General features: G+C 39.7%; 2 protein-coding genes and 1 long non-coding RNA gene across 3 annotated transcripts in view; 1 reads left to right on the forward strand and 2 right to left on the reverse strand.

Annotated features, from left to right (window-relative positions):
• Positions 1-114: 114 nt before the first annotated feature.
• Positions 115-6,702, reverse strand: eif6 (eukaryotic translation initiation factor 6). Its single transcript, XM_066664383.1, has 7 exons — positions 6,544-6,702; positions 4,072-4,209; positions 3,845-3,930; positions 2,300-2,475; positions 1,831-2,007; positions 877-1,058; positions 115-469 (listed from the first exon to the last, which is right to left on the reverse strand). Exons 2-7 carry the CDS (start codon positions 4,176-4,178, stop codon positions 460-462), a joined length of 738 nt encoding a protein of 245 aa, XP_066520480.1. The 5' UTR covers positions 4,179-4,209; positions 6,544-6,702; the 3' UTR covers positions 115-459.
• On the forward strand, positions 6,576-12,800 carry LOC136691689 (uncharacterized). Its single transcript, XR_010801892.1, has 3 exons — positions 6,576-6,725; positions 9,328-9,540; positions 10,803-12,800. It is a non-coding gene; the product is annotated as an uncharacterized lncRNA (long non-coding RNA).
• Positions 12,801-18,225: 5,425 nt separating this feature from the next.
• mmp24 (matrix metallopeptidase 24) overlaps positions 18,226-26,437 on the reverse strand; it is a 46,252-nt gene continuing 38,040 nt past the window's right edge. The window contains exon 9 of the mRNA XM_066664533.1: positions 18,226-22,110. Coding sequence (XP_066520630.1) covers positions 21,773-22,110 — 338 coding nt within the window. The 3' untranslated portion in view covers positions 18,226-21,772. The remainder of the gene's footprint in view (positions 22,111-26,437) is intronic.

Here is a 26,437-nt window from a genome sequence, read left to right on the forward strand (position 1 = left end):
AAGAGTCTTAAGGATCAGCATCAGTCTTAATTTTAGAGCATCGCTAACAGTTACAGAACCCTGTTGTGGTGTGAAGTGACCCACTGTAACAAAGTCTCCAGGCATCAGTGAGTGTTGACCATGCGGAGGCTTTATTGGTTGTGTTTGTGCACTGCATTTATACAACGGATGTGACGTTAAAAACGATAACATACAAATTGGAAGCTTTAGAGTAAACACTTCACATGGTAAAGCTGTTCTGTAGATTTTGATCCAGCACGTGTCAATAGGTCATTTACACACTGCCCACAATGCTCCGCACAACAAATCTACAAACTTCTGACATACACCAGATCATACAACAATCGTACAAAGGCTCTTTGCGGTGAACAGAGCCTCAGATTTTAACAGACGGGGGCCAAGTTCTCAGAGTGTCCTCATTCAGGTCCGGTATTGATCCAGGTCCAAAACATGTACAGTTTATGTAAGACTGGAAAACAAGAAGAAAAACATTCCCATCAGCACCGAAAACACACCGGAGAGGAATCACCTTCACAGCAGAGTTGGGTTTTATATTTATTATATATTATATAAGATTGTGGACAGCTGTGGGTCCACTTTCTCTCCTGAAAGATGACGGATGACTTGTTCTGGACCACAAACATGTCCAAATCATCCCAAAACTTTGGGTTTTAATTCAGGATCTACACAGTCACTTCAGATCTACACTTCACCCTGAAGAGTCTAGAAACCTCACAAAAGTATGGTTTTACGCAGAGACAAAAGACAAGAAAGGGAACTTGTGCAAATCTGTTGGTTTTTCCCTCAAAGAGATGAGAGAGAGAGAGTATCAGAGAGACACAGAGAGAAAGTGTGTGTGAGTGTATGCGTGTTTACCTGTCAATGAGAGAGTCTCTCATGGTGGTTGCGATGGCGCTAGGCTGTGTCTCACTGAGTCTGAAGACACTCTCGATGACGGACAGCTCTGTGCTGGTCGTGTCCAGGCCACAGAAGGCACACCAGTCGTTCACCACCATCCCAGCAGCGATCACCTCACTGCCACGGTTCACGGTTCCAGCCTAGAGAGACGAGCTTGAATTAGAATGCTTTGCCTGATACGATTTTTCTTGCTCAACTAACAGAGCTTTTCCACTGTATGGTACCTGCTCTTCTCACATCCTACATCTTTTGTTTTTCATTATAAAGCACTCTTGCCCTGAAATGTAATTGTTGTTGTCTCAAAAGCCTGTCTACAACAGGAAACACTGGCTTTGGAAACCACAACACAACTCTCGCTGGATTCTTTCGTCTGCCACCGATCCAAGAAGAGTTTGAACCTTTTCAAAAGACCACGGCGTAATTTTACGAGCTGCCGTCGTGAGTCGGATAAAAACAAACTTGATCTCAGCTGCACCTGGAGATTTTACAGGTGGAGATTTGGTGCTGGACGTCTGCGTTGTGTAGAGTGACGACTCTCTCTGGACAATCAGTGCTCTGCAAGGTTTACACGCCACGGTTTAGTCCCTACTCGGCTCACTCTGAACCACGAGAGAACAGCCACTAAAGAAGAACATGCTTCCAGAACCAGGACCTGATTTATCTGGTGGAGGAGAAGGAGCCAAGTCGAGCAGGGTCCATGTAGTAGAATAGAAAGCTACATTGGCTGGAATCATGTTGCGTTATGGGTGAGTAACTATGTTGGACTCCTGGATCACTATATTTAACAAATAAAATCTCACTGCCCACAAATGACTTCACACATCACTTCCAAACCTGGCTCAGACATCACACACAGCATTTTATCTGAAGATAAATGACAACGCAGTCATGTCCAGGTCATGTTTTACTCACAACAAGAGGCACTTGCAGAAGTGAAGAGAGTTCGTCTTGGTCTTCGATGGAGGTTTTGGGGTGGACTAGACCTCCCTGATTACTGAAGGTACAGTAACTGCCCACCAGCACCTGCTCTGCCACAGTCTGCCTGAACACCTCCACCTTCAGTGTGTCTGCCAAGATTTCCTCCGTCTCCTGCACACACAGTAAGCCTAGGAGGTTAAACCAGCTCAAATTTATTGGAGCAGTATGTGTAGGTACTGAAAATATACACTATTACAGTGATAAACTGTTTCTGTGGCTCTCAAACCTTTCTGAGCACAGCACATAACCTCACTGACTTATACACTGCAGGACACTAAATCTAGACTGGAGCTACGTTTCCCCCTCAGTCTACACAGGTACGGTTTTCTCAGATTGTGAACGACACTTTTGCAGTTACACGTCTGGACATGTAATCTGGACATAAAATCAGTGCCAGTCGTACCCTGTCAAGGTCCGGATGTACGAGAGCCACATAGTCATTGGCGGCGATGACGTTCCCGAGTGCGGAGAGGCGTTCCTCAACTCTCTGGATGTGGACCGAGTCTGGGAGGGAGTTTCTGATGTGCTGCAGCTCCTGGTCTGTCGTGTTGTTGGGCACAAGGAGGCCATGACGATTCCCTGTGAAAACAGCAGAGGTCAGGTTTAGACCATGTAGCGTTATATTCCGTTAATAATCCGACTAATATTTCAATCGGAGTATACACATGTATACGCCTCCATCGGAACAGAGCAGGCTGATCGAGGTAATCACGAGTATATTTTCTATCCGACTGAACAAGGTATGTAATCCTTTAAATAGGAGAATAATAGCCATGAGTCTGATTACACACATGCAATCGGAAAATGTATTTACAGTCTGTGCATGAGTTGGGCTTAGGGTTGATAATCTTTCACCAATCTTTCAACAGAAATCCTGCTACAGCTCAGGGTCTTAATTCTTTGAGTGAACCTTTCTGAGACGAAATGAAACTTTATAACTCGAGGCGAAGGAAGCTTTATTTAAAGGAAGAGGAAAAACTGTTCACTGCCTGATGATGATGATGGTGGTGGTGATGATGATAGTGCATCCTTCCGTCTCTGACTGCATCTTCCACGAGGACAGTAAACTCCAGTGACGTGTACAAAGTGGTACTCTGTGCATCATTTCGGCTTGGATCACTGGCAGCACGTGATTATAACTTCAATCAGACTGGTGAGTGGAGGGTACATTAATACACCTCAGTCTGAATCTATAACTGGAATTAATTCACTCCGATTGGAGGAAATCTTTGCATCCAAACATAGCCACTGATGACAGACGACAAGGAGTGAGACAGTCGCAGAAGACAAGGATTAAGTGGTTAAGTTTTACGGTGTTCTCAAGCTCACGAACACAAACACAGCTTTTAAATCCATTTAATCTCAAGTTGCAGGTAGTTAATCCAGGCTCAATGAAGTCAGGAACGATTCAGCAGAACATGACGCACCTGACCATAAAGCGTCAGTTTGTAATGGAGCTCTGTTCACAACCAAAATCTGACTCCTTATAACGAAACCGCTGTTTCTGGGCTTAATGAAATCAATTGTCAGTTTCACTTTGGTGGATTCTCTGGGGGAGATTCTGCTGCTTTTCGTCTATTAACGTGGACGAAATCCTCCTACTACTGCAGGAACACAGAATTACCCATCATAAGCCTGCTATTCTGGCACGATGTACAGAAACCGGTGGCTGAGGCTAAACAAACACAGATATCACCTCTGTCAACTCTATAAACCTAATCACACTCATTTCCCTGTTTGAGTCATTTGTTGCTTGTTCGGTTTGTCTGATACTGAGTTTTCCGTCTTAACTAATGGAGCCCTCATGCATTTCGAAATTTTCAAACAGAAATAATCAGCACTAAGAGAAAGCCTCTTGTCCAATCAAACCTGTTGTGTAATGACAATGAAATACTTCACCCATATCACTGCTCTCATAAACACGTCAGAAGATTAGAGTTTCACTCACCCACACACATTCTACCGATTATCCGACATCCTGCTATTGAAGCGTGGACCACTGGGATTGTTTCTGACAGTTCACCTTCAAACACACTGGTGGCAAAAAGGCATCAGTGCCGTTAGAGCTCATTTAAACAGTTTATTTTATACAGTGTATATCTACAACACTTAGATTAACTTCATTCACTCACATTAAACTGTGGTCCAAGAGTTTACGAGTGGATAAAGACTGACCTGTAGAAGTTCTCTGATCCTCCGATGGCGACCAGGCAGTAGGCGTTGGTGAGTTTTGCGAAGCACCCAATTTCATTGTTCTTCTCAAATGAAGCTCGAACGGCCATTTCTGATAAGGACGTTGCAGTCGGACAGAAACTGAAAGTCACACACACACACACACACGCAGAGATGTTAATAAACCTCAGCTTTCTGACTGAAGCAGGACAATCACAATATCACCAACAGTATTCTGTTGCTTATGAACTTGAGTGACCTCCCATTCTTAACCCATAGGGTTTAATCATCTGGAGGCCATATGACGTTTGGAGGTCTGTAGCGATTGACTCTGCAGAAAGTTCCTCTGCACCTCAGAACACACCGTGCTCCCGACCCAATACTCACACCCCTCGTTTGTGCAAGTGTGCCAGGCTTGACGGTGTCCCAATTCTTCTATTTTACTAAACGAAGGTGCTCACAAGCACCCCCTATGTGCACTTTATGTGCCCCTCCCATAAGCAGCAGACAACACATCCCTGAAGGGAATTTCCCATGATTCACAGGTTCCTCGCAGAAACCTATAACAAGAGGCCTTGAAAAACAGAAACATTAACCCTTTACGTGTAGCTAGAATTTTTAATCTTTGTTAAGACAAAGATGCCTTTGTGAGGTTTGAGCTGTGTTTTAAAAGAGATGAAGTTAAGGGAAAAGCCCTGTTTAAAAAGAAGTGATGTAAACAAACCTCAGACAGGGCAGTTCATATTAACAGCGCTAATTTAACCTAACTAATACACATTTATGTTACTATGTAAAAGTCTGATTGATAAATGGTGCTCTATGGAGGTCACAGACAGGTTTATTAAACACTGAACAACTTACCCTGGTGTCGTGACTGTGGAATATTTAGTAGCGAGGAAATTTCACGAGTGGACGTGTTGCACAGGTGGTCTCCTATCACAGTACCACACTGAGCTCCTGAGAGCAAACCATACTTTCAAAAATGGTTGTAGAAGCTGTCTGCACGCCTAGGTGATTGGTTTTATACACATGTGGCCTTGGAAGTGATTGAAATACCTGAATTCAAAGATTTGGATGGGTGTGTGAATACTTTTGGCAATATAGTGCATTATGGGAGGAAAAAAAAATCATGGGATACTTAGACATAGAGGAAATGCACAACTAGGGCCAGGTTTAAAAATTATCATAAGTATATTAACTTTATATAAGCAAACTTGCTTTTTAAACGTCATTGCAAAATGTGCAATAAAATTGTGCCTCTGCATTTAACCCAGAGAATGAACAAACAAACAAACACACACACAATAGTGCACTAAGAGGAGTGTGGGCACACAGCACACACTGCCAGAACAGCAGAGTACAGCCATCCCCGGCACTCGCGGAGCAGGTGCTCAAAAGGCACCCCAGCTGTGGATGCTGAGGAAGGAGGAAGGAAATACTGGGGGCAGAGGAGTGAACGAACAGTGGTGTATTCTCCCTCAACATCCATGGCTGGGGTGCCCCTGAGCAAGACACCTAACCCCCATTTGCTCCAGGTGTGTGTCCACTCTAAAGTGCAGAAGACACACTTCATTGTAAAACTGTACAATGACAAACAACTTGTCATTCATAAAAATATATGTAAGAAATTTAATTTAATATTAATTTGGACCCACACAATTTTAAAATCATATTTTTAGACAGAGGATTGAGATATTTAAATGAGGCCATTCACAAACAATTAAACTGTTCTCTCACATTCATTTATTTTAAAGGGAATATGATTATATTTGGAACGTCACAATTGTTAGAAACAGAGTTAGTCCTGAATAATTAGGCAAAAAAATAACAAAAAAAATGTTTGAGAGATACATAAAGAGACATGGAAATTAAATATTTCCCACAGACTTTAATGTCGTTCTCCAGCCTTAACTTAACGTTTGACTTTTGACGGGACTTAACGTGGAGCTGCTGTGGCTGTGGTCAATGGTTAAAAAACACCGTGCTCCACATTTCACTACAGACAGAGGAGAACGAGGCCGGTTTCACTGTTTAACAACACACTGTTTCTCATTCCCACAAATTATGTAGTTTACTCAACTTAATAAGACGTGGGAATGATTTAATAATACGTGGAAATTACTTAATAAAGCGAGAAAATTAGATTTTAAAGTATGTCCTTTCCAAGCCTCAAGTAGTTCCCACGCATTACTTAGTAGTTCCTGCGCATTTATTTATTTTGAAAGGACATCCCGTAGAATAAACCGCTTTCACTGTGATATTACAAAGTATTGTTATGAATTTAAAACTAAAACAAACTCAGAGGAATCAGAAACACGGCTAAGCTAACTTAGCTTCTCAGTGTTTTAACAGATAAACAGGCCTCTAACAGCCGGATGACCCCAGTTTCTAACCGGTGCGGCTCTGTTTACTGAGGAACAGCCGCGATCTCCGAACTTTGTGCCGCGGAAAACAGAAATTAAAGAGGAAACTCACCAAGACTCAAGTTCGGCCTTTTCGGTGTGAGCACAGCGGAGACCCACGTGTCCGCCTCTTCCTCGGCGGCGCGCCTGCGTCACCGTGACGTCACCACGCTCCTGGACGCAGTGGATCTCGGGAGCGCGCAGCTGCTGCTGTTGTTGCTGTTGTTGTGGTTTGTGAACTGCGGAGTTTCTGCGGTGTGTACCAGTGTTTTAATTTTCTCCTCATTATTACATTAAATTACATTAGATTTGTACTTTGTTTATCCCAAAGGTAGACTGTTATTCTTGCAGCAGCATTCACAAGGCACATCAAAACACGAGGACTCTTATCGACATTAATTCTAAACGAATCCTGCAGGACACACCATTAAAGAGGTTATGAATAAGATTGTAATACAATAAAGTAGGTAAATAACAGTTTAAAGCCCCTCCTAACAACGAGAAATAAACGTTAATTCATGCGAGTGTTCTTTAAAATGTTTTGGAATTAAATTACATTACATTTATTTAGGAAATAAATGTTATTAGCTTGTAAATTCACCATATTAAGATTAGAAAATACACATCAAAAGTTGAGAAACAGAAAATAAGAAAAAACATCAGTGATCTATTTATAATCTGTTTATAGTATTTTAGAATATAAATAAATGTATAATTTGAAGCCTGCAGCACTAAAAAATTTGGATGGGCAAAATAAGGGGAAAAAGATTAGCTATAGAATATTCAAATTAGGGGCGGCAAGGTGGTGCAGCAGGTAGGTGTCGCAGTCACACAGCTCCAGGAGGCTGGAGGTTGTGGGTTCAGTTCCTGCTCCAGGTGACTGTCTGTGAGGAGTGTGGTGTGTTCTCTCTGTGTCTGCGTGGGTTTCCTCCGGGTGACTGTCTGTGAGGGGTGTGATGTGTTCTCTCTGTGTCTGCGTGGGTTTCCTCCGGGTGACTGTCTTTGAGGAGTGTGGTGTGTTCTCCTTGTGTCTGCATGGGGTTCCTCCGGGTGCTCCGGTTTCCTCCCACAGTCCAAAAACACATGTTGATAGGTGGATTGGCAACTCAAAAGTGTCAGTAGGTGTGAGTGTGTGAGTGAATGTGTGTGTGTGTTGCCCTGTGAAGAACTGGTGCCCCCTCCAGGGTGTATTCCCACCTTGCACCCAATGATTCCAGGTAGGCTCTGGACCCACCGCGACCCTGAACTGGATAAGGGTTATAGATAATGAATAAATATTCAAATTACCCTCTATTAAATATTTCCACTAGAAGCTGGAGCGTTCAACATCTGCTTAGATCCTGCAGCTGGATGTGGGGGACCACACTATGTGAGAGGACTGAAACAGTTTAGAAACCAATTTTCTCCGTGCAGAATTGCAGAGTTTAGGTCTTTCATAGCCTCCTGTCCGTAACACCATGGAAGATTCAGGAAATCTGAAGAAATTTCTATCTCCTTGTAGGACAAGGCTAGACAGCACTGCTGAATGAGAGTGAACTTCCAGCCCACAGTTGGCAGTGCATGACAAACCACCATACTACTGTGATAAATATAGCCACGTGGGTTTGGGAGCATTTCATAAAAAAATATTTTTTTACTTAACACAACTGCTGCATCAAGAAATGAAAGCTGAAATGCTTTTAAATAGGAGAAATTAGTTCTCAGGTCCCAAGCTAATCCCAGATTGTTGGAAAGGCATAAGAAATGTGTGGTGTGGTTAGATTAATAATAATTTAATCCTGTTTCCTAGAAAAAACGTAGCGTTTACTGTGCCCAAGATGAAAGCCGCCATCCAAACTGATGGGTGAATGGTATAAAGCCAATATTCCTCATATCACTCAGTGCCCAAGGCATTAGTGACTCGCAAATGGGAATGTACCATTTGTATGGAGGTATATATTGTGATTTAGAGAGACATATGGTGCCATCAAAGCAATACCTTTTCCCTGTGTTATCTTAACTCTTCACAGGAAGTCCATTGTTATTCCAGCAAGAAAATGCCAGGCCTAATTCTGTAAGTGCTACAACAGTGTGGCTTCATAGACAAAGCTTGTCTGTGCCTGACTGACCAGTCTGTGGTTCAGATATGGATCCTATGTCATTATTATAATTGCTTTTAAAATGATTTCATCCTGTTGTATAATGGTAATTCCTCTACTTTGATATTTCTGTACTGTTTTGAAAAGTATTTTGAATTGCCAAAAGGTGCTCTATAAATAAACATGCCTTGCATTTCCTTGCCTATGATGCATGATGAAGAGGTGAGTCAGATAACGGTGACCACATTTTGTTAGCCATCTAGAGTAAAATATATTTTGACTTATTTTCCAAATAGTTTGGTTTATTCTTGTGATCTTAATAGTAGGTTTGTTAAATTACACCAACTTTAATGACAGATTAGTTTAATAATAATATTGGCCTACTATAATGACATATCTGAGAATCATAATATAAATCATTACCTGTTGTATTTATAATACTTGTATGTATTCTAAAATAACAAACAAATAAATAAACGTAAACTAAATCCCTAACACAATCAACCTATTAAAATATTTTTTTTTCTCAGATGTAAACATTTATTTCACAATACTTTGTAGTTAGCTACATTACTGGCAAAAATAATGAATAAAAAAGTAACAAATAGAAAAATACAACAATGTAAACAAACAAACATCCAAACAGTTATCTTTGACAGTGTACTGTGTATGCACAGGAAAATCAACTGCAATTAAGAAGAGTTTTTACAGGCTACTGTGATATTTGGATATTTATCGCTATATTATTGTTGTTGTGTTTCCTCCATAATACTGCCTAGCAACCGGGTTCCACCGCTCACTGGATTTCTGAGCCAATCAGGTCGAGCCTCCCCTGCGACGTAACGCGCGTCCTGCGCTTTCATTGGCCAGTTCACCGAGATACGTCTCTGCTGTAGCCTCGCGTCACCGACGGACACTCGGCCACCAGTGGATTCTGCCTGGAAACACCGGACAAATTAAGAGTCCTCCTGCGGACTGGAACTTGGGGATAGGTAAAATTTTAATACATTTTATGAAATGTGGTGTCTTCTCCAAACCCATCCTCCGTAAAAATCTGGCATAATTATTATATACATACTATAAATAAAAACCTAGTCAAAAAACATTTAACATTAAAAAAAGTTTGTCATTATAGTCATTGAATGATTCTTTTTTCTATATTGATATTATTAGATTAATGGACCTCTAATGACTTATTTCATCAGCTAATTTTTTTAGCCTGTTTCAAAGCAGTAAAATTATCTGAATTATCATATTAATTATCACTCCCATTTAAAATAATTTAAAAGACAAAAATATCTATAAATAAACTGAAAATAACAATAATATTCCCACAGCAATTTAAAGCAAGCAAACATTAGATTAACTAAATATTTCACTACTATTTCTTATTACTACTAATAATTATTATTACTATTATTATGATAGCAATACTACTACTATTACTAACACTGATATTACTAATAGTAATAATTAATTTATCATACAGAGCAACTTTCACGCTTTTAGCAGTTCAAAGAGCTTTAGAGGTAATTATATAAATCTGATTTTGTTTTATTAATTTAATACCATCTTTTATGATAATCATTTCATAAAACATAATAAAATCCCCCAACATTATAATTTATTTTTACATTTATTTTGTTCAAGGGAAAAGAGCCCTGGTAAAAAATCAGAGTCATGTTGCATGATGTCAGTTTTGTCCACACAGGGTCAGCACTGAGGCGTCCAGAAGAACAAAATGTTTTCTGAAATAACAACAAATTATTTTTATACTACAATATCACAGCCCACATATCACCCCTCACTCACCTTGTGAAATACTAATATAATAAAGAGGTATTTGAAGAGAGGGGGGTATTTTTGAAGAAAAAAAAAAAAGTGTGAGAGTGTTTTGATGTCAATTGTTGATTGTAGAGAACTGCAGACTGATGGTTGGAACCAGGAGTTTTTTGAGGTGGACCTCTGGGTGGATTCACTGCCACTGTCAACAGTTGTAACTGTTAGTTTGTCTAGAACTGAGCAATTCACACCAAACCAATCCTACTCCCAGTTTTGTTTAAATCTCGGTCACAGGATTTAGCACAAATGCAGTGAGAAAACTGTGATATTTTAATCCGAGTGTCCTCCATTCAGCAATATGAAAAAAGACAGCACAATCCAAAATAATAAGAACAGAAATAGTAAAAAAACAGCTGTGTGACTCAGACCAAGTTCCGGATTAGCTGATGTAAAGCTCTGGTCTGTCTCGTAGCCATGGGAGGAGGTCACAGCTCTAAACCGGCTTCAGATCAGAGGCAGAGGAACGAGGAACCGCCATCACCTGAGGGAAATGAGCCTCAGTCGAGTCAGAGTCTGGACCCAGAACAAGAGACCCATTCTCTAGAGGAAGGTCCTGAACTGCCACAGAGAAGAATGGGCAGAAAACAAGTGGATGACATGAGCTTCATGATCACCTGCACAAACTGGTATTAAATAGATCCCTTCAAATCAATACTATGCCAAGTCAGCCTGAAAAACACACTGTTTCATCACACACTGTAGTCAGATCTAATAAAGCATGCACACTCTTTAATAAAGCTGCAGCTCTCTAAATATCCACATGTTGATTTTTAAAAAAATTAAATGTATTCATCATTCCTCCTTTCAAAGCATTAATAGCATCCATTTTTCTGGGAAGGCTTAGAACATTGCTGTGAGGATTTGATAGCAGCCAATATTATTGAAGTCAGGTACTGGGTTTGTAGGATCAGATCCAGTCAGTAATGACTGCACCTTGAAGTAGGAACTTCACAGATAAGAAAACCTGTCTGGATATGTTTGGAAACATTGATAGAAACTGTGCAAAGTATAAGTAGAAATATGTCATATTTTATTTATAATTATTAGTCGTCTCCAGTCCCTTTCTTTTACCTAGAATTCACTCACACTACCACTAACCTGGAAGGGTGAGGACCTGTGAAACTGATGATGCTTCTTTTTTTGAACTGCTGTTAATCTAAAGCCAGTGGACAGTTCAGTGCACTGGAGGAGAGTGGCAACAGCCATGACCAGCCCCTCAGGTGAGGGCTGCAGACCCTGGCTTGCACTGTGATGATCCTGCCCCCTCAAAGAGTCCATCGTGCTGTTTGGGCTTCTGGTCTTGGAAGGTCTGGGCATCACTGGGAATGTCCCAATGATTGGGGCAACACTTAGACCCCAGCACCGATTGGTCAGAAAAATGAACCCCAAAAATGTCATATTTAAGTTCTCAGATGTGAATATTTCAACTTACTTTCGCTCAGAGAATCACCAAGGGTTTGTACTTTATATAAAGTACTATGTTGCAGTTTTACCATGTAATAGTGTAATTACTGGATCATATCACAATGCTTTAGCTACAGATTTAGTTATATGTCTAAAACCATAATAGACATAGACATCTTATACTGCAGGAATCTGAACATGAAATGCATAAAGAAAGTTATCGTCTACTATAAGATGTGCTGTGATTGTTCTAATCAGATCTAGTCATGTTACAGCTATATTTACTTATATGTGTATTTGAATAAACTGCACTGGATTAATGCCAAAGGCTGTGGAATTAAAGCTGGTCTCACACAAGAAATTTCAGAGAGTTCTTTTGATATTTTATTGACATTTTTGTTAATAGAACATGGTGACGTTATTAGGTACACAGTGTAGAACTGCAGACTCAAAACTGAAAATAAAATACGAAAGAAATTAGAACATTTTTCAGGAACTGAAACTGTCAACATTTTGCAAATTAGACTGCTATCATATTAAATCAATGCAATTTAAAATTATTTTAAAGTTGTGAAATTGATCGTATCGTACGAGACGTGAGAAACCGTAGGCTACAGTTACAGAGTAAAAACAAAAACAAAAAATAATATTGTCAGTTATTCACTGTATTTACAATGGAGACGGAGCTGTAAATTTGTAAATTAGAGTATATTTTTAAAAAATTCATAAATTCAAATAAATAAGCAGGAACGTGTATGTGTGTGTGTTTCATTCAAAGAAACCAAAAGAAAAGAACCTTTATGTACAGTAACATTTAAAAAATTTAAAAAGCAAATAAAAAGAACGTTAAAGCTATTTCAGATAAAATTCTCACTTGTAATCACCCCTCCATAGGCAAAAGAACATAGTCAAGATTGTTCCTGTAAAAGTCTGGACTACCGCTGATATGTTTGTATTCTTCCTATTGTTTTAGTCCCGTAAAAGTTCTATAGAAACCAAAGGCAACAGCAGGTATAGGTTAAGAGTGGCCTTCATCCAAAAGCCACGGCTTTTTACACCCATAAAAAAGAGGCAAATCACCAGAAAATTCCCTTTTCCCACCTCGTCCTGTTGTTGGGAATAACTCATGAAATCCACACTGCACTGATCTACTCATGTTCCGGTCCAAATGAAAGTCATCGCTGCAAAATCATGATCTCGGAGCAAGTGAAATCACATTAAATCTAACCAGTTTCTAACATTTCTCACCACAAGACTTTGCTGTAAAATGTAAGGGTTAATCAACATAATTCTACTCTTTTATCCAGTGAGTCTTATTTTATTGGAGTAAGTCACTTTCACTAGAAAAGATCAGTTACATTGATCTAAAAATATAATGAATGAATTAAAATTATACTTGAGCAGTCTCAGAATAAGAAATATTAGCTGCACTGACTAGATTTAAGACGTTTTCACTCACTACGATCATTTGTGCAGTGAATATATGCATGGCTTCACCCTGACTTTAACTTAAACTGTGTACAATATTCTTTATAGATATTAAACAATAAATATTTTAAATATTTTATTAAATTCAACTGTTCCTACAGTAAACAGTACAGTGAAAAAGTCTCAGACTCAGAAAAAACTGTTTATCTGGGCTGTCGGATTGTTTTTGTCAGTATAAACACACTAATCACATTAGAATAAATACTAATAAACATGGTAAAACCTAACACAAATGTATTTTTAAAAGGTTATTGATATGTTAGAAGGTTTCTCTCACTGTTCTCCAGCTGTTGCAGGATTTGCTCATTACCATCCAATCACAGGGCCTTGATTTATTTGTATGAATTCAAATAAACATTCGCTGCCCACATAAATGGCTTGCACCAAACTCTACTTCCACACATCATAACTCTAAAGACATCAGTAACCTTGATATTTCACTGGCTTCGCTCTTTTCCTAAAGACACTTTGCACACACTTTCGGAATGTGTGCTGATCACAAAACACAGCACTGCCTCAGTGGTTTCTGGGCCTCATTTATAAATTACAAATTTCATTCTAAAATCTTTTTAGTTTTTAAGATTAGCATTTAGTAGGAAACTAATTCATTTTAAGACATCTTCACATTGAATTCATGTTATAAAATTTCTATAACATTACATTTCTTATAGGACAGTGTTATAGAGAGTGATTATTTTGGTGATTAATAGAGTGATCAGAAGCTTCAGACATTTGCACGTTAGTGAACTCCTGCTTGACTCCTGCTGCACTGTTTATCATGTAAAATGCAAAATATTCAATAAGCCATTTCATCAAGGATGCAATCTGAAGCTCTACTCTTATCATTTAAAAACAAAATTCTGGACCTCAAATGCCTCTGAAATGTCTTCTGACATTCACCGTGCACCAGTGGACATGGCAAAATCCTATTACTTAATAATAGCATCTTTCACCACCCTAAATTATCGTGAAGGGAAAACACATATCTGGCTCAGGGACCCTACCACCACGTTTCACCACACTGTACACATTCAGTACAGAAGGAAAATATATTCTGTTTTATTATTCCTGGATTTAAAATGAAATCTGTGCTTGTGTTTTATAAACAAGGCTCTTTTAATTAAGCCTGTGATGTCCATCAACATCACAATAAAGTTCTTTAAATTGTCCTTAAATCTCTCTGTTCCTCTGTAAAGACGACATACACGGATGTACCATTATTCTAAACACTATAGTGAGAAAATCTGTAAATCCATCTCTTTATCCAGAGTGGATGTCACTGCCATCAGAATATTGTTGTTTAGGAATAAATATATCTATATAAATGACAATTATGAGAGCCTTGTATTATTTCTCTTTCTCATAAAAAAGCCATATCTTTATTCAGCAGCTTTTGCTTGTGGTTATGTTCATAATCTCACTCTGTAAATCCTCATAAATATAGGATGTCAACTGCATCATCAAAATCATTTTAGTTAAGATGTGCCTAATGACTCTTTTCCACTGCATGGCACCTACTCGTTTCAGCCTTTCTGTTTTTCCATTAGGTAAATTTAGGGGACCAGGGAGGACCAGGGCTGAAAAAGCCGTTGAGCTGTACCGAGCTGAGTCTAGTATGTTCCATACAATGGAAAAGCCCATAAATCTTTGCATTTGTTAGAAATGTGGCGTATTCGTAGACAGTTTGCTGCAGTGTGTCCTGTAGGCATCAGCTAATTGAGCATTAGTGAGCTCAGGAACTAAGTCATAACTGAACTGGACTCCACCACTCCAGGGATTCATCCCCTGTGACTTGGTATCGGGCAAAGTCCCAAAACCCCAGTGTCCCATTGTATTGGTCAGTGCTGTATTATGGAATTTGTCAAATCTGGGGACGTCTGAACACTTTTGGGCATACAGTAGGTATATAGTGTATATTTGTATGAAATATCCTGAAATTTCATGGTAGCACTTTATTGAAGGGCAGCATTGTAAGGCGATATGTCAGGCTTTACATAAATATTTATAAAAGCAGAGGGGTCTAGTAATGCACATTTACTCAAGTAAATGTACTTAAGTAAAATATGGATGGATTTGTACTTTCCTGAGTATTTTCAAAAAGTTTGCTTCTACTCAAGTACATTAGTGAGTAAAAGGATCTACTTTTTCCTCTGGTCCATTTTATTAGTTCATGATTAATCACTAATTACTTTTGGCTGGGTGTTATTTATTTATCTATCGCATTATTAATCAATTAATATAATGATTATTATGATGATTTATCAATAATTGATAGGTACAAACAGTTCAACATTGTTGAGCTCCTGATGATGTGGGTTACCTCGTTTTCTTTGATGCACAATCAAGCTGCATGCTAAAAGCTCCCTCTTGTGGAGACTGGTCAGATTGCTCGACATGGCTTTGTATACGGCTATGTCTGTACTCATGTAACAAGATACTGCCCTTTAGTGAAGTGTTACCGAAAACTGTGCAACGCTCTCTTTTTTGTACTACACCACCAAACGTATTACTGGTCTAATCAATGTTCATTTGAAATAAATAAGTCCATCGTTAATTTTTTTGAGTCGTGACCCAGCTGCAGTCCATCAGATCATTGAGAGAAGAGGAAGACGATGAGTGAAGCACAGTGTGTTCCTTTTAAATTTGCCCACTCCATTTCACATGCTGTAGCAGAGAAATAAACGCCTCCACTACCAGACTTTTATCTGAGAGACAAAAACACTGGAATCAGTCTTGAACAGCACAGACGTGATGAAAAGCCTGGCGCCAATCTCTTGCCATTTCTCATCCCACAGCCAAGCTGCTTATAACCTACAGTAACTGTGCAAATGTCTTAGACAGCCATGAAAATTGTTGAAAGCAATTTCTCTGGACGGTAATTGTGTTTCTGCCAGTAAAACGTTAGAAGAAATACAAGCAAACCCTAGAAATGTAAATAATTATATACGAATATAATGTAAAACCATTACAATTAGATAAGACAATAATTACATTTTTTTTATCTCCCTAATATAGCGCTTCCTATTTGATATGCTCATAGGGGAAGGTTTCTGAATTGTTCACATATGCAGTAATAGGTTATTCAAGACAAGCCAGCTTAAACAAGTGGCTAAAAATGTTGATGTAAGGAAAATTTTAAGAGGATGATAGCTATGAAACAGACAGCATTTTGTCCACAACCCCTAAGAGAAACCATGAGTTTGGGGCACATATAAACTTGAGAATAATGTGCTGAATGGCCACAGCTTGAACAAAATATGTTAGGTTTGTTTGTTTGTTTGTATTTAATGTTACTGTTTTGAAATGAATAAATGTGCACTGCCCTGATTAACGGCTTATACATCTCTCCTTTTCTGACATGGCCTAAGACTTTTGATCAATATCGCACTGATCGAGGAGAAAGTGATAGAGATAGAGATTAGTCAGTAGAAGAAGAGATGGGGAAAGCACATTGTTTTTGTCAGTAGATTAATGTTACAGTAAATGAAAAGTGTCCCCTTAGACATAACTCAAAATGTACATGAACTCAAATCAACTCAGAAAAACACGGAGCAGGCCATAGCAAGTTTTAAGACAAGGCACAGTGTCTTAAAGAAAGGCCCAGAAGCTGTTGTTTAAGGCAGACAAACAAACAGACAAACAAACAGAAGAGAATCAGGACACAGAGTTGTTTGGAAGACAAAAGCCGAGAAAACACACATTTTACCCTTTCCTTCCATTTCAGACTCCTCTAACGGCACCAGATGGTGTATCACACCACAAACCAAGAGTGTTAAAGAAATAGTTATGGGAAAAAATCTAATTTACATATTTAACTTTCAGACAAGGTATGTTTGGTGCCCAGATTTGGCTTATATAGTACTTGCGCTACAAAGCTAATGTAGCTAACAAACACTGGAAGTCAAATGAGCCCCCAAACCACTCATTACCAACTCCCCCATTAGCTAGCTAGCAGTCCCTCAGTCTCTCACACACAGTTACAAAGCTGTGAGTTTGAAGGCTAGCATATACTTCTTCTGAGACTCAAAGCTGCAGTGCATCATTTTTAAATTTCAGCTAACAGCAATGCTATAACTGACTTTAACTGTTTATTCTATTAGATCAGCTCATGAGCTGCAGCAGTTACAGAGGAGGAGGATACTTATTGTGTTACATCAGACAAACTTGGTTGAAGACGCTAACTGCTAATGCTGTAACATCAGCTAAAAACATTTGGAGGAGAACGCTGCTATTTCTGCGCTATCAGCTTAATCGATTTCACTCAGTTCGATCCGTTTATTTGCTTCTTTTCCATGACAATGTATATAATTTCCGTCTTTTAAACGTTATCCTTATGATTTATATTAGTATTATAGTTTAAATTTATTAGCCAGTCCTCTGTTTTTAGAGGACACTCAGCCATGCTATAAATGAGGATCACCCTTAAAGTTCCCCTGTGGTCTGGGAGATTCGAGATGTTTGAAATGTTCTGGGGAGGTATTTACAGGAAAGGTTTGAGTGAATATTGATTGAAAGTCCTTATGGGCCACTCTACCTAATCAGTTCTGGGAAGGTATTTCAAAACTAGGCTTCTATCTCCTTGAATGTGGAGAGACCTACAAACTTGAAGTATATATGTGTTTTTAAATATATTTTTCATAGTACTGGTAAAAGCTGAAATATAGTTTAATAACACAAAAAAGTGTTCAGAATTTTCAGCTTTATGTGCATATCCTCATAAAAACCTGGCAGGGGTTGCTATTTTGTGTGGATGAATTTACCAGCAAGTGCAGACAGACTGTTTAGCGAGGTCTTGTGATACAGTCACTATTTTGAGCATCACAAACTTTTTCATATATATTCTTAATATATTTAGCCAGTGTCCAGTCTCCCCATATTATATCATCTCTGATTTAATTAGCTGTTAGCTACATTAGCTCTAGTACTAAACTAAAGAAGCTGGGGTTAGGGATTGGACACCAAACATAAATATCTGATGATTTCGCCAAACCATTCCTTTAACAACAGGCTCATATTGACTGACCGCTCTGTTTCAGAATATTCCTCAGGAGAATAAACTTTCACCTGCTACTGGATAGAAAATGTGTCCTTCAAAACTGTGTTCATTTAAGTGAAAGATCAAAGCAATGAAAAAAAAACCCAGAAATAATAGTTTGTACAGTAATTATTCTCTGCATTGAGATAAATGGCGTTCCATTATTTCTTATGGAGGAAATTCAGTGGTCAAATACAACACCTGGCCAAAAGTGTTTGGACACCGGCTTATAGAGTGTTTCTTGTGAAATTGGGGGTTTTAATGAGGAATTGGTTTCTTCCATACTTTTTTGGGAAGGTTTTACACTATATTTTGGAACAATGCTGTGTTCATTTGTCTGCATTCAACCATGGACATATTGTCACTGTCCAAAGAAAAACATGCATCTCCAAAGTAGTAGCTTTACAGGAGAACGAAAAATGTAAAAATATTTTTATTCCATCTAATTGTGGAGCATTTATATTGATCCATTCATCATGACATTTTCACACAGCGTGAAGTGTCTGTTGCTGAGTTCAAATCATGTAGAAAATTAAAAATCCACAAAAAAGGAGATACGTGTTTTTCTTAGGAAAGCGACGATATGCTGAAGCTCAATCGGTCCAGAGTATGCACTGCCAAAGCTCCACAGCCCAATGCTGAGGGGTTTTACACACTAGCTGACACTGCTCATGTGTCTAAGAGGTAGGGGTAAAGTATTCACTGACTATAACGGGTGTCTACAAAGCTTTTGGACATTGTGTATTTAAGCTATGAACATCCGGAAAGGCAAATCTGCCACTAACCATTATAAGCACAAGATACAAAACTGAAGTAAAGGCATATAAAAAAAAGCTTTCTCTGTTTAAGAAACTCAAAGATTCCCTGTCTAAAAACCCACTTAAGCAGCAAACAAACTGTTCTACACGTGCTTCAAGTGTTTCCCCCACATTTCACATCTCACAATATAAATTAGGTTTAGGCTCTACACCTTTCACTACAAAGAGTCTGAGATGATGATGATTTTTTTATGAAATTATCCCAAGTTTCTGGAGTAAAGTCAGTAAACTTGAGTGAGACATCCTCCGACGTAACTCTTTTACAATAATCAACTCATAAAAGCACTTTAAAAATAAAACCAGATGACAGAGAACAAGCTGTTCACCATATTTTCACCTTTAAACCATTTTAGTCTGACCCAAAATAAGATTTATTCACGAATACGAGTCCATTCTTCCCAGAAACTGCACTGAGCCCAGATGCCCAATCCCCCAGACCTGGATTAAAGGGAAACACCGATAAATTTCCCAAAAAACCTCCCTAATCACAAAGGGTTATGATGCAAAACACACTGACGGAGAGTGGGTCTGCTTTGGTGTAAAATGTTTCTCTGATTAAAAGAAACTTACAGAATTGAGATTGTTCACAGTGGTGGTAAATGTGACCAGGCGTCTGCCGCAAAAAGCAGCTCACAGAAAGTTATTACATATAATGGCTATTAATACACAGCTGGTGCCTGAGGCTGAATTTTATGATAGCCTTTCATGGAAGAGCAGTGAAAACAATCTGCAAAAGAGAGCTCATTTATGTCAGAATTCCTCTCTATCCTCCATCGTCATACTCCCATACGAAGCTCTTCAGACGGGTGGAGGCCACTGCTGGAGGTGGAGAGGAAATAAAACGTCGGGTCCGTGTTGTAGATATTCGATACGTCTGGTTCCATTCACCAGCAACGGAAACAAAGAAACATTGAAGAGTTTCTTCAATCAACCATTTCACACCCAACCACTCTCCATCACTTTGAAATTTAAATTTGAAATTTGGAATGTGTCTAAAAGTCTAAAAACCACTGCTCTATTTGGAACTAACTCATGGAACTGGTTGAAATTCACTCGCTCACATTTAGGAACTGCACCACAAGGGGGTGCTACTCTGTGCTCTTTGTTAGTATTAGATTTAATCTGGGTCTGGGAAACTGTATATCATTCATGGATCATTTCTGGAATAAAGATCTCCTCTTGTGCGTGAAGTTTAAACTACAGAGTTTAATGTCAAAAACGTTCTGAAGAACTGTGCAGAAATGAAATGTGAAATCTGCACCTTTCACCTGTGTGGCTGTTTGATAAAAACAAATATGATAACCACGTCCCAAACAGCGCGATAGTGCAAAAGACTGTCTCAACGTCATCGTCTGCCCGTAAAGTCAAAAACCACTGTTTGCAAATATTTGCATATTCAAAGAGGGAGGTGCATTCATTCGCAGTTTTTCTGATATGTGACAAACAAACAAGGCCTTGCATAAGAAAGTTACGTCTACGTAAAATAGTCCCCCGAACTTTGGACGGTATCTTTGCTGTAAAAACGAGGCAGAGACCAAAATGGTTTAAAGATGAAGAACTGGTTCAGTTCCCTGTTGTGTGAACATTTAAACCAGGATCCGGATCTCTCCGTAAGATCTTTAAAAACAATCACAATCTCAAATGAAAGACACATTCCCACCTTGTTTTTCTCCGGTTTAGGCAATACTGTGCTTGTACAAAAACATGACCCTTGATGAAAAGTCTAGGTAGTTAACATCGTGACAGAAATAAGGGCAATGTACGGCTTGAGGAAACCTCTGATAAAACAGTCTGGGTTTCAAGATGATGCTCAATTAAGCCTCAAACTCTGGAAAATGACAAGCTCTGGATATTATTCCTCACAGAAATCCACGTTCATCCTCTTAGTGTGGTGCTGATGCTCTCTGAGACGAGGAAACACTCAAAAAGGCAGCGACTGCAGATGAAGGGGAAAATGCCTATGTGGTGCCTGCTTCTGTGCCTTTTAAGGTGGAGCAACATTACTAAAGAAACCGTGACGTCGTACCATGTCAGGCCTGAATGAGTCCAGAAGCAGGACACGCTCTTGTTTTTTTCTCAGTCACAAAAACCAAACAAAAACAAGAGACCTCTGTTGAGACTTAGGTTCAGAAAAAAGACTAATCAACCAAAACCTGGTATGCTTCACTATGGCCTTTCTACTCAAGTCTTCAACATTTAGTTGATTTTGTTGTGGTTTTTTTTTTGTGTATATTTATTTTTATTATTTTTTTACTAGTTCTGATAATGTTTCCTGTACAAGTCCATGATGGGAGCGAGAGACGGAGAGATTTTGCTGGCATCTGGCTATCGTTCCTCTCCTTCCTCTGGTTCTCCTTGGTGATGTGGAGATAATATTTCAGTGTGGTGGTCCTCAGACTTCTCCTCAGGGTCTTGTGTGGAGCTTAAGGCCAAAAAAGCGATGGTGGGCTCATGTATTTTTTAGCTCATGCTAAAAAAAGAGAGACTATTTTTTTCTTCACGATTGTAGTTTCGTCCTTCGTCTCGCCCCAAAAAAATCAGGACGCTTTAAACAGGCACTGGTCACCTAGGTGCTTGTGAATGTGGTCTTAGCCCCGGCTAGTGGTCCAGTCTGGCTCTGCAGCACCACCGAGTCTGTCATACCCACTCCTGCACTGGGTGTTTGTAGTAGGTGACGTGCTGGGGGACAGATTTGTTCTTGAACTGGAAGATGGTGTAGACCAGGACCAGGATGCAGAGGGAGAGGACGCAAGGGATCACCACGGCGATGGCGTTCACGGTGCTGGGCACATCGTTGATGGCCACCATGATGTCAACATCATCATGGGGACGGTGGCGATCCTGGGTTTTCCCCATGTCTGACTGCTCGCAGCCCATCCAGTCCTTCAAGATGGACTTGGGGTAGCCCGGCTCCACGGTCAGCTTCTGGTTGTCAAACTTCCAGTAGTCCTTCCCTTTGTAGAAGTAGGTGTAAACTAGAAAGGAGAGCAAGAAAGGAACGTTAGGAGGTGCTCACAGGGGTAAAAGGATCTTTACAGTCATTACTGAGTGATAGTCCTGCAAGGAACCTGGCACAGCAGGTGTCAGCAGGTGCTTTTCCAGATGGCGATGCCACTTCTGAACAAGAGTAGCGTAGATCCTGCTGTGCTCAGTACTTTACCTCGTACCTCAAATCTACCTTCTTAAAGGAACACTAGGTAGTATTTTTACCTTAAAATTACAGTTACAGAATTAATACGATTCTCCTCTGAACTGTAATAAGGAGAATAGGGTCTCTGTAGTTGCTACTGTGGGCTCAGCGAGGCAAGAGGGTAGGAAACCACCCCAGCCCCCTTTTTTATTTTTGAACAGTGCTGTAAAAATGAATTACACTCTGCCAATATAGGGGGAGCTGAGGAGCAACATTACTAATATTACCTAGTGTTTCTTTAAAGTAGTTTTATAAAAAGTTAAAAAAAAATTTTATGTGTATCTGGAGTAAGATAATTGTTTTAAGAATTTCAGTCTTTCGATCCAAACATGGCACAGGGAGAATAGGTCCATGTGGTAAATTACCTGGCTTCATTCTAATGCACAATATATTACAACTTTGACCCCTCCCTCATATTTAACAAATAAGCAGTTTATAGATTCATAGGTAAATCATGGTTCAAAAAAATAGCAACATTTCTTTTAGTGTCCCACAAGGTTCAATTTTAGGACCTCTGCTCTTTTCTATGTATATGTTCCTCTTAGCTAATATCACAATAAAGACACTAAGTTCTACATTTCAGATGTTCTAGACCAGGGCTGCTCAATCCTGGTCCTGGAGATGTTCTAGACTAGATTAAGACCAAACTGATACTTTGGTTAGTACTAAACCTCAGAAAAAGCAGCTTTGTGAGAAACTAAGGTCCTTTGCTTCATTCATCAAATCTGAGGTATGAAACCTTGGTGTAGTTAGATTCAGAGCCTTGTTTTGGATCATTTTGGAAGTTCTACATCCTCTACAACACTTACAAATGTTTACATTTTTTACATTTCACATAAAGCTCTACATCATCTACAACTCGTACAAAGCTTTATATGATTCACAAAATGCAGCAACACGGATCATAACACAATTTTATATTTTAACTCAAACACAGTATATATTTCTTAATAAACTAGAACTTATTCAGTAACTGTTCTGGTTCATTATGCAAACATTTCATCAATAAAAACGATTGAGATGGAGTGAAGCTCCTGGGAGTCAAAAACAACACACTGGTTCATTTTTATTTGATCTCATTCAATCTGCGCAGAAAGTGAGTGGAACTTGTTTTGTGTTTTGGTTTGCACTAGTTAAGATCCTAACTCCAAGTATAAACATACTCTTCAAGAGAATATTACTTTGTCCTTACACACACACACACCTGGAACTGGAGACTGATGTAAAATACAGCTCTTATCAGTTCAGATGTGTGTTTACATGCAGAGCACGCCGCGTGACCTTTCCAGAAAAACCTTGCTCCATATTTATGAGGACGTACAGAAGTGTCCCAAAGGCTCAAGGACTGACACAGACTCCAGCCTCGTCCTCCACAGATGGTCACCAGATAAAACAGACCCCTCTGAGACTGAAACTCACACCATCTGGACAAAAGTTTACAGCCACATCAATTACGGTCTCTGCTGAAGAGGAGGGTATTCACCCTGCGTCTGTTCCCGCTTCCGTATGGTAACAGTATCTACTTTTCTGAGAAGACTATAGTCCAGATATTTGATTATTACTGTGAGGGTCTCATGGATTTCAGCCACATTAACATCACACACTGGACACACACCGAACATACACTGGACACACACTGGACACACCCCGAACATACACTGCACACACACCGAATATACACAGGACACACACTGAACATACACTGGACACACGCCGGACATACACTGGACACACGCCGGACACACACTGAACATACACTAGACACACACCGAACATACACTGGACACACACCGAACATACACTAGACACACACCGAACATACACTGGACACACACCGAACATACACTGGACACACACCGAACATACACTGGACACACGCCTGACACACACTGGACACTCGCCTGACACACACTGGACACTCGCCTGACACACACTGAACATACACTGGACACACACCGGACATACACTGGACATACGCCTGACATACACTGGACACACACTGGACACTCACCAAACATACACTTGACACACACCGGACATACACTGGATATACACCGGACACACACTGAACATACACTGGACACACACTGGACACTCACCAAACATACACTGGACACATGCCTGACATACACTGAACACACACTGGACACACACTGAACATACACTGGACACACACAGTACATACACTGGACACACACAGTACATACACTGGACACACGCCTGACACACACTGAACATACACTGGACACACACCGGACATACACTGGACACACGCCAGACACACACAGAACATACACTGGACACACACCGAACATACACTGGACACACACCGAACATACACTGGACACACGCCTGACACACACCCCGAACATACACTGGACACACACACCGAACATACACTGGACACACACTGAACATACACAGACACACACGCCGGACACACACTGAACAAACTGAAAACACATTCAACACACACTGGTCACACGCTGAAAACTCTTGAGATTACATATAGATATTAGAGAAGTCTCACTCTGAGCTCAGTGCTGAGATAAAACTTAATTTGCCACTGAATCACAGACTGCACCATTTCTCATCAGCGCTCACAACCAGCTCAGGTTTGAGGCTGGAGATTACACCCTTATTATGATCAGGTCACAAGTATCTCCTGATGTTCTTCTGAGGGACTTTAGGAAGACCACCTTTAAGTCTCCTGATATTTCAACGAGCAACTTTTGAAAAATAAGTTTTTGGTCTGGAGTGGAAAAATAAGTCTTTGGTGTGGAGCACTGATCCTGAAAGTACATTCCCCTGTGCTCCGCTCGGCAGATTATACATAATCAATACTGCATTATTCCCTGTCAGGAGCAAAGTCATTTTCCTGATTGATTTTGTTTAGTTTGAAGGTCGTCAGCTTCACTACGGTTTAAGGTCGCAGTGCATTAAAACAGTAAAGCTTCTTCTAATTTACATTTTCTGAAACATACTATGCATCACTCAAAGGACAGAGGTTTTTAAACAGAGGGGGGAAATAGTGAAAGCAAGTAAGGATCCTAATGTTCTCTTTAATAAAATAATTAGTAAACAATAAACACTTCCACATAAAATAGTCCAGCAGCTGCATTGTTTCATGTCCACATTAAATAGCGTAGCATTTACATACATATGTACATATGTGTTTATCACGTCCACCTTAAATGGTGCAACAGGTATATTCTTGTTCCTCATGCCAGTGATAATTGTTACAGAATTATTCTTCTAGTCCACATTAAAAAAAGAGAAAATGACATTCTGGTGCCTCTGGTCAACCTTAAAAGAAATGACATTTGCATTCTGGGGATAATCAGACTGGCTGCAGCTTCATCCCATATTTCTGAGCTCAACACGCTCTCAGGAGAGCACTACCATAAACTAATTTGCTAATAGACCGTTTACCGCAATCATTCTTAAAGGAAACAAATGCTCTCCCTCTTTAAACCAAAGTCAATCTGAAGCACCATTTAAGGTGGAACGGAGGAACTGGAATGTAACTGCTACACCATCTAACCACTGCATCATTTAAATGAGGGAAAAGGCCTGCTGGAATGGTACAGTTGCACTGTTTAAGGTGGAACACAGGCACCAAAATGTAACTGCTGCATAAGCTTGTTTTAGGGTTGCTAGCTTTGCAGAACTTGGCACCTTAATGAAGATTACACACACACACACACACACACACACACACACCAGCTGACCTCAACACTATCAGGAAAACCAAATTAAATATATATGATTAATACAAGCTGCTGTTTGGAAAAATTTTAATACTATTTATAGAAAACTAGCATTGGAGACGTATCCCCCCACATCTCCACAGTGGAACAAAGCTCTGTTTCTTAATGAAACACCTGTGACCTGTTTTGATCCAACCCCCACAGCAGTGTTCTCCCCCTGTGTAAACAGCCCTGTTCAGAACGCCCGCTTTCAGCACCTGTTCCTTTAAATGATAATGAGCCGCTCGCTGTTCACCCCGACCCCGAGCGCACAGCAGTGAGGAGCGAGGAGCAGAAGCTCTGGTTTTTAGCCATTTTCACTCTGTTCTCTTTCTTCTCCGTTTTTACTCAGTGCTCTTATTT

The sequence above is a fragment of the Hoplias malabaricus genome, chromosome 3, assembly GCF_029633855.1.
Source record: "Hoplias malabaricus isolate fHopMal1 chromosome 3, fHopMal1.hap1, whole genome shotgun sequence".
In the NCBI taxonomy this organism is placed as follows: domain Eukaryota; kingdom Metazoa; phylum Chordata; class Actinopteri; order Characiformes; family Erythrinidae; genus Hoplias; species Hoplias malabaricus.